The sequence below is a fragment of the Papio anubis genome, chromosome 5, assembly GCF_008728515.1.
Source record: "Papio anubis isolate 15944 chromosome 5, Panubis1.0, whole genome shotgun sequence".
Taxonomy (NCBI): Eukaryota; Metazoa; Chordata; class Mammalia; order Primates; family Cercopithecidae; genus Papio; species Papio anubis.
The window spans coordinates 149806058-149815598 of record NC_044980.1 but is presented as its reverse complement, the minus strand read 5'-3'; the positions used below and the strand labels follow the sequence as shown (position 1 = coordinate 149815598).

At 45.6% G+C, this 9541-nt stretch overlaps 1 protein-coding gene across 1 annotated transcript; it reads left to right on the top strand.

Annotated features, from left to right (window-relative positions):
• Positions 1-5158: 5158 nt before the first annotated feature.
• On the top strand, positions 5159-9219 carry FAM71B (family with sequence similarity 71 member B). Its single transcript, XM_003900427.4, has 2 exons — positions 5159-5863; positions 7892-9219. Exons 1-2 carry the CDS (start codon positions 5246-5248, stop codon positions 9101-9103), a joined length of 1830 nt encoding a protein of 609 aa, XP_003900476.2. The 5' UTR covers positions 5159-5245; the 3' UTR covers positions 9104-9219.
• The last annotated feature ends 322 nt before the right edge of the window (positions 9220-9541 follow it).

Sequence of the window (9541 nt, the reverse complement as noted above, 5' to 3'; positions counted from 1 at the left end):
TTTTCAAAATCATAGATGAAGAATAAAAGTTATTGACTTGAAACCACTTCCCACAATGCACATTTAGACTTCAGCCACCTATAATCTTGTATGTCTACATATACTCAGTGCCTTGTATACACTGCTTTGTGTTACCACTCTTCACAGCTCTTCAACCTTAGGCTCATTTAAAATATATGCAAAACTATCCTTAGAATTGTGGTTCTGATCGTTTTTCTTCTTAAGAAACAATTATTGTTGGTTTTGAATATAGTGGTAAAGGGTATTAGAGTCATCATGCATTCAACTCATTTGTTATCACTCTGCTGTGTATTTACTTGCCCTCCTGTTTTCTTCTCTTTCTTCAGTGTGTGTTCTACCGGCTTGTAAGCTCTCTAAAATTTAGATTCTAGCTTATACATGCTGTACCACATTCCTCGTCAAGAAAAATTACCCAAAACTCGTAAATAAAAATCAAGCAAAGCAGGCAATATGTACTTCTGATGTCATATTAAAGCCTTGTTTAACATGCCTGCCGGGGGATTATTTAATTATCTAAGAGAATGAAGGAAGACAATGGGATTGGATCCATAAGTCAAGACTGAAGTATTGCTATTTTCTTCAATAACTTTATTGAGATATGTTTCATTGACCATAAAATTCATCCATTGAAAGTGTATAGTTTGGTAATGTTTGGTATATATTCACAGAGTTGTACAGCCCTCTCAATTTAATTTTTAGAACATTTTCAACACCTTAAGAAGGCTATCCACGACTGATGAAAGTCTCACTCTTTGAAGGGAATGTTCTAGAAATGAAGTCTCCATCTTGCTATTTCCCTGAGACAGCAAGTTGACCCAAGGTAGCTCCTGTTACCAGTTCCTTTCACACACACACATACATACACACACACACACACACACTCTCATACACATACATACACACACTTTAAATTTCTCACTAAAAAACATATGATGTACCGCATATGTTACTTTGCAACCTACTTTTTTGTGTGTGCCCAGTATCCTAGGCCAAGCAACTTGCTTTTTCACTTGCTAATATTTATTGGAAATTGTTCAATTTCAGCATACCTAATAGTTGCCTCAAAGTATGTGTGGTGGCTGAGCACTTCTCATTACTCTCACTGCTATCGCATACGTCTTACCCCAAATCATCTCTTGCAGGAGTTGCCCCATCTCTACTGCTGTCTTCCCTGCACTTCTATAATCTCTTTTTAGTATGGTGACCAGAATCATCTTCTATATTTATGGTTTGGATCATCCCCCGTTCAGAGCAAAGCCAAAGACCTCTCAGAGCGCTAAAAGGTCCATCCAACATGATCTGCTCATCCATCACCACCCCAGTTGCCTCTCAGCCTCATCTCCAACGACCCTCCTCCTTACTCTACTTTCATCACTGTAGCCTGCTTGGAGTTCCTTAAACATACCAGGCATGCTCTCATCTCAGGGTCTTGGCCTTTGCTGCTTCCTCTGACTGAGAAGTTCTTTCCCCATCTTCATGGCTTCCTCTCCAATCTCCTTTATGTCTTCACTCAAAGGTCACTTCTGGGCCCATCACAGTGGCTCACACCTGTAATCCCTACACTTTGGAAGATCTGAGGCGGGAGGATTGCTTGAGGCCAGGAGTTTGAGACCAGCCTGGGCAACACAGCAAGACCCTGCCTCCACAGAAAATGTAAAAACTAACAGGGTATGGTGTTGTGCACCTGTAGTTCCAGCCACTTGGGAGGATGAGGCAGGAGGATCACTTGAGCCCAAGAGTTTTGAGTCTGCAATGAGCTGTGATCACATCACTGCACTCTAGCCTGGGTGACACAGCAACACCCCATCTCTTAAACAACAACAACAACAACAACAACAACAAAACCTTTCTCATTGAACATTCTTTAACCACCACCTTCCCCTCCCCTACGCACGCTCCCATCCTGCTTGCCTACTTTTCTGCAGCACTTACCAGCATTGGACATGCCATTTAATTTATTGGTTTATCATTGGGAACATATCAATGTTTTCCTGAACATATCGGGAAAAAAATGGTTTCCTGTCTATATACAAGCTCCAGGAGACCAAGAATATTTGTCTATTTTGTCCATTGCTATATTCCTGCATCTAAAAGAGATTCTGGCACAAAGTAGGCAATTAATCATATTAATGGAGTGAATGGATAAATTTATGCTGCATTGCATTTATATGTTTGTGTCCTATTTGTCCTATTAGTGTCACCAGTCTAGTATAGTTTAACCATTGCCACATTTTGGGATGTCAGTATGCTTTTGGTCTCATATGACCTTGCTGAAATTGCTTGTAACTTCTTTTTTTGTTGTTGTTTTTGAGACAGGGTCTCACTTTGTCACCCAGGCTGGAGTGCGGTGGTGCAATCTTGGCTCACTGCAGCCTCCACCTCCCAGGCTGAAGCAATCTTCCTGCTTCAGCTCCCCCAAGTAGCTGGGACTACAGCTAATTTTTTTTTTTTAATTTTTAGTAGAGATGGGATTTTGCCATGTTGGCCAGGCTGGTCTTGAGCTCCTGAGCTCAAGCAATCCTCTCGCCTTGGCCTCCCAAAATGCTGTGATTATAGGCATGAGCCACCATGCCAATCTGCTTGTAATTTTCCTGAGCCTTCATTTTTCCTCTATAAAATAGATACCTGGCCTGGTGTGGTGGCTCACACATGTAATCTCAGCATTCTGGAATGTTGAGGTAGCCATTCCAGAATGCTGAGGTAGGCATCTCCACTTGAGGCCAGAAGTTAGAGACCAGCCTGGCCAACATGGCGAGACCCTATCTCTACAAAAAGCCAGGCGCGTGGTGGTGCTGCGCTTCTGGTCCTAGGTACTGCTGAGGCTGAGGTGGGAATTTCGCTTGAGCCTGGGAGGCGGAGGTTGCAGTGAGCTGAGATGGTGCCATTGCACTCCAGCCTGGGCTACAGAGCAAGACTCTGTCAAAAAAAAAAAAAAGGTAACGGGGAGAGACCTACACTTTTAGTTTTTTAGAGACAGGATCTCACTCTGTTGCCCTGACCGGAGTGCAGTGGATAGAGCCACTGCTCAGTCATAGCTCACTGCTGCCTTGAACTCATGGGCTTATCCTCCTGACTCAGCCTCTTGAGTAACTGGGACTACAGGCATGCCACCATGTATAGCTAATATTTTTCATTTTTTGTAGAGCTGAAGGTCTTGCTATGTTACCCAGATTGATCTCTCCCTTGTGTTCTCAAGTGATCCTCCTGCCTTGGCCTCCCAAAGTGCTGAGATTACAGATGTGAGCCAAGGCACCCAACCAGAATTAAAATGTTTAGAAGAATATATCATGGCAACAGCATGCCTGGCTTATAGTAGGTTCTCAATCATACAATTATAGTTTCTCTCATTATTAATTATTCATCAGAAATGACCTTAAGAGAAGAATATAGGGCTATGTCTATATACAGCTCCAACTTCTTACTTTTTAACATAATTGTGTTGACTTTTAGTTATGATTCCATTATAATAGAATATATGCCACTTTGTTTTTTCTTATTGTTCCCCAAAAAAGTCATTCAATATCTTCAGAAAAAAAAATTTCAGCTTTTCAGAGATAGGAAACTTTATCTTTGCATTTCCACTTTCTAGGGGGTCCCAAACAAAATACTTGCCCATTAAATTTTGTTGAATAAATAAATGGAAGAATGAATCTCAATGGACACAAGCAAGTTTATATTTACTGTGAGGCTGCAATGTGCCAGGCACTGCAGTTGGCACTGGGGGATATAAAAAATAACATTTCGTGGTTGAAGTTCATTTCAAGACCTCCACATGGTAATCATCGAGTTTGGGGGAACGTATGTTTATTGCAGAAGTAATTCTCTAGCTGGGGGAGGGGGAATTTGGATTCTTCACCTTGTACAAAGTAAAACAAAACAAAGCAAAAACTCCAGATAGATGTCTTTGCCATCATTTCTCAGAAGAGCTTTAAAAAGAAACAGAACGTCAGTGGTTTATCAAGTAGGCATCAAAAGTGAAGCAGCAGACATATCCGTGTGGGAAATCCTGTGGTGATTCAAGACCTCCAAGAATTCCTGTGGTTCCCAGTAAATCCCCACACATGTCACTACCTACCAATGACACTCACTTTGATGCAGAATGAGATTCTCAGTGAGCCGTGCAGCTTGAGGAAGAGAAAAAGGTTGGACCTAGAATCCGGCTCTGGACTCTAACCTCAAGCAAGACAATCTTGAGCCTCAGTTTTCTCACTCTAAAATGATGTTTTAAAAGATAAACCTGCTTCTGGCTGGGTGCGGTAGCTCACACCTATAATCCCAGCACTTTGAGAGGCTGAGGGTGGATTACCAGAGTTCGGGAGTTGGAGATCAGCCTGGCTAACATGGTGAAAAACCCTTGACTCTACTAAAAATACAAAAATTGGCTGGGCGTGGTGGTAGGCACCTGTAATCTCAGCTACCTGGGAGCGTGAGGCAGGAGGATTGCTTGAACCTGGATGGCAGAGGTTGCAGTGAGCAGAGATTGAACCACTGCACTCCAGCCTGGGGGACAAGAGTGAAACTCCATAAAAAAATAAAAAATAAAAAATAAAAAACCACTTCAAATGAGAGAATAGTTGAGAAAATCCTCCATATCCTGAAAATCACTGCCCAAATGGAACCCTGGCTCTTTAGTTCTGATGGGGAACAGAAGTCCCTTGGGACCATTCGTTCAACACCTATTCCTGAGTGCCTGCTGGCACTGTGCCACCTACACACTGGGGACACAGAGATCAGCATCTAGACAGCACCCCTGCCCTTAGCAAGCACACCTTACATGCCCAGGATTTTATCCCCAGGAAGCAATTCAGCTGAAGCAAAACTATTTTTGCAAGAAGATGATCCTTGAAGGGGTATCTAAAACAGCAAAACTGGAAACAACCCAGATATTTATAAAAGCAGAATGACTTCATAAATTATGCGTCCCAGCATTTTGATTGAAAAAAATACCCAGCCTACCCACACCTACACCCCGGCAAGGTCAGCCTCACCCCTGTGGAGGTGTTGATTTGTTTTGCGGGGAAGGCTGGTGACCCTGACTCGAAGGGATAGTTGCATGGAGGCTAGGACAAAGGGGTGTGAGATGAGTACAGGTCACAAAGGACTGCAGAGGATAAATGTGGTGGTGCCAGGAGATTTAGGCAGAAGCCCTGTAGGGAGATGGGCAGTTACCTTCTCTCCCTCTCTCTCTCGGGGACTCTATTTGTGGCTGGTGGAGTGGTCTTAAATGAAGAGAACTATGAGCAATGAATCTTGTTTACCTTATTACACAGCCCGCAGCTACTATTCAATGAGTGCGTTCAAAACCTCCATGGGGGACCTGCAGCGACAATTGTACAAGAGAGGAGAGTACGACATTTTCAAGTATGCACCGATGTTCGAGAGTAATTTTATTCAGATAAACAAAAAGGGAGAAGTGATTGATGTACACAACCGTGTCCGAATGGTGACAGTGGGCATCGTCTGCACCAGCCCCATCCTCCCACTGCCTGACGTCATGGTGCTGGCCCGACCAACTAAAATCTGTGAAGAGCATGTCAGACAGGGCTGGTTTGCCAAGGGGAGAGGTCGCAGGCCCGTCAAGACTCTAGAGCTCACGAGACTGCTTCCCTTGAAGTTTGTGAAGATCTCCATCCACGATCGTGAGAAACAGCAGCTGCGCCTGAAACTCGCCACTGGCCGTACTTTTTATCTGCAGCTGTGTCCCTCTTCTGACACACGGGAAGATCTCTTTTGCTATTGGGAAAAACTTGTCTATCTCCTGAGGCCACCAGTAGAGAGTTACTGTAGTACCCCGACACTTCTAACTGGGGACACAGCACCCGAAGACAACAAAAGCCTAGTGGTAAGCCTCTCTAAGGCTCGAGAACATGGGGCGGGGTCTTTGAGGGAGCAGTTCAAAGCCAGTCCTACAAAGCCTTTGGTGCTTTCTGAGGCCCACCTGGAAAATGTATTGCATTTGCAAGGGCTCAGGACCAAACGAGCCACTACTAGGGGACTTACCACACTGGGAGGTGGGAGGGCTTGTTCAAAGTGTCCCATAAGGCTGAATTTCAGAGACCTTAGGTATCAGCTACTCCGGTCTCACACCCAGGGTTGAAATCCTTTCTACACCATCCTGATTGTCAGTCTTTTCTTAAACACTTATTACCCCAACCCAGGTGGTCTGATGTGTTGTGGAACTTTTCTTTATTTGTATAAATATAAGGGGTGCAAGCGTAGTTTTTTTTTTTTTCGTGGATATATCGTATACTGGTAAAATCTGGGCTTTTAGTGTAACCATCATCTGAATAATATACATTGTACCCACTAAGTAATTTCTCATCCCTCACCCCCTCCCACCCTTCTGAGTCTCCAATATGCAATTGGAGTGTCCAATATGCAATTGGAGACTGTACAGTTTTTTGTGCATTTTTTTTTTTTTTGAGACAGAGTTTCGCTCTTATTTCCCAGGCTGGAGTGCAATGGCATGATCTTGGCTCAGTGCAACCTCCACCTCCCAGGTTCAAGAGATTCTCCTGCCTCAGCCTCTGAGTCTCTGAGTAGCTGGGATTATAGGCACCCACCACCATGTCCAACTAATTTTTGTATTTATTATTTTATTTTATTTTATTTTATTTTATTTTTTTAGTAGCGATAAGGTTTCACCATGTTAGCCAGGCTGGTCTTGAACTCCTGACCTCAGGTGATCCACCTGCCTCAGCCTCCCAAAGTGCTGTGCAAGATTTTTAACAATGAAGAAGTCTTTCTTCCATCTGAGTCACAGTCTGTCTCCCTGTGACTACCAGGCACTGATTTCTGTGTCAATCAGCACACCCTGCGTGTGTGTATGCACATGCACAATCTTAGTAGCCACCAAAATGTAAAGTGAGTGTATCCCTTGACTGTGCAATCCCACTTCTGGAAATCTGTCCTGCAGAATATGTAAAAATAAGTGTACAAAATACAATGTCCAAGGATGAGGAATTGTATCAGTACTTTCTCTGGTACTGGAATTGCTCAACCAAAATTGAGTGACCATTGAAGGGGTACTGTAGATGGAACCTGGCAACAAATGAGAGCAAGACTTAGGCTTAGGCTGGGTGCAGTGGCTCATGCCTATAATCCCAGTACTTTGAGAGGCCGAGGAAGGCGGATCACCAGAGTTCAGGAGGTTGAGACCAGTCTGGTCAACATGATGAAAATCATCTCTACTAAATATACAAAAAAATTAGCCAGGCATGGTGGTGGGCGCCTGTTGTCCTAGCTACTCAAGAGGCAAAGGCAGGAGAATCCCTTGAACCCAGGAGGTGGAGGTTGCAGTGAGCCGAGATCGTGCCACTGCACTCCAGCCTGGGCGATAGAGTGAGATTCTGTCTCAAAAAAAAAAAAAAAACCAAAAAAAACAACAAAAAAAAAACAACTTAGACTTGATGATTTTAGAGATTCTGCTTCTCCTTCTCCTTCTTCTTCTTCTTTTCTTTTTCTAAACAGTGTCTCACTCTGTTGCCTAGGCTGGAGTGTAGTAGAGTGGCGTGATCTTGGCTCACTGCAGCCTCCGCCTTCTGAGTTCAAGCGATACTCCTACCCCAGCCTACTGAGTAGCTGGGATTACAGGCACGTGCCACCCTGTCCAGCTAATTTTTTGTATTTTTAGTAGAGTCGGGGTTTTGCTATGTTGGCAAGGCTGGTCTTGAACTCCTGGCCTCAAGCGATCTGCCCGCCTCAGCCTCCCAAAGTGTTGGGATTACAGGTGTGAGCCACCGTGCCCGACCCAGGTTCTTTTAATTATAAGGCTTTGAATTGTTCAGCTCCAGGATAAGAGAGGAGCAGAAAGTTCTGATCTCCATTTCAGTCATCTCTATCTCATCTGTTTCTCTTCCCCTTGGTACAGGCTGCAGAGCTCCACAGAGAAAGGGATCAGAGTGAGACTGGGCTCCACAAGCCTTGTGATGTATCTGCAGCCACCTCTTCTGCTTATGCTGGGGGAGAGGGGATCCAACGTGCCTCCCACAGAACGGCTAGTGCAGCTTCTCTATCCCGGAGCACTCCAGGGACTGCTGAAGGAGCAGCAGCCAGGACAGCAGGTGGCATAGCAGTGGCAGGAACAGCAACAGGCCCTAGAACAGATGTGGCAATAGCAGGGGCAGCCACGAGTCCTGCAACAGGCGCTGTGAGCATAGCAGCAACCAAATCTGCAGGCCCAGGCCAGGTGACCACAGCGCTGGCGGGAGCAGCCATCAAAAATCCAGGAGAAAACGAATCCAGCAAGTCCATGGCAGGTGCTGCCAACATATCCTCAGATGGTATCAGCTTGGCCTTGGTGGGTGCCGCAAGCATCTCCTCGGCAGGTACTTCCACCTCGATGGCGGGGACCACCAGTCTCTCCCAAGACAGCAGCTTGAGTGCGGCGTTTGCAGGCAGTATGACGACCAGCAAGTGTGCAGCAGAAAGAACTGAAGGGCCAGCCGTGGGGCCCCTCATCTCCACCTTGCAGAGCGAAGGCTACATGAGTGAGCGAGATGGAAGCCAGAAGGTTTCCCCGCCCAGTGCTGAAGCCTGGAATGAAAAAAAGGAAAGAAGAGAAAAGAAGGACAGACATCCCAGTAGGAAAAGTTCTCATCACCGCAAGGCAAGTGAAAGTCACCGCAGGACAGTGGGGGACAAGAATCAGAAACCGTCCTCCCGCCGGTCCGTATCTGGCCATAAAAACATGAGAGATGACAAAAAAGAAAAAGGGCACAGCAACGTGAGGGGCAAGCGACATAGCTCCTCTCGCAAGAGCTCCACCCACAGCTCCACCAAAAAAGAGTCGAGAACAACTCACGAACTGGGGAAGAACCGATCTGCATCTAGCACAGGAGCTTTACGTAAGAAAGCCAGTAAGATCAGCTCGTTTTTAAGGAGCCTCAGGGCCACTCCTGGTTCAAAAGCAAGGGTCACATCACACAACAGAGAGGTAGATATCGTGGCTAAGATGGTGGAGAAGCAAAACGTAGAGGCCAAAGTGGAGAAAGCCCAGGGTGGCCAGGAGCTGGAGATGATCAGCGGCACTGTGACATCCGAGACCACGGAGACGATCATCTTTGAAACCAAATCCATTTAAAGAGGAGCCAGGGCTACAACTGCCCAGGGATCTGGGAAGTATCCCTAGAGGAGCCCATCCCAGCTTTCTTTACTGCAGCTCAAATAATAAAGGAAATCATACAACTCCAAAAGAAATACAATCTCCTGTTTGAATTTTTCTGCCCATAGCCTGGTGGTGACCTCACAGTGGCTTCTGTGATGGTGGCTACGCTACAGCCGGAGACCCCAGCCTCCAGGCAGGTAGGGCCCCACCACCCACCCAGGCCCAGCAGAGCCAATGTGAATGTTCTGCTTTGCCTCAATCCCTTTCTTCTGTTGCTTCCCAGAGATTGTCAAAGCCACAGACGAAGAGCTGGGATGCACTACCGCCACCACGTCCCCACACCCATTCTCCTCTTTTCTCTGAATGCCCCTGAACATGGACATTCAGTCCAGTCCTTAGCCTAAGCAGAGACAG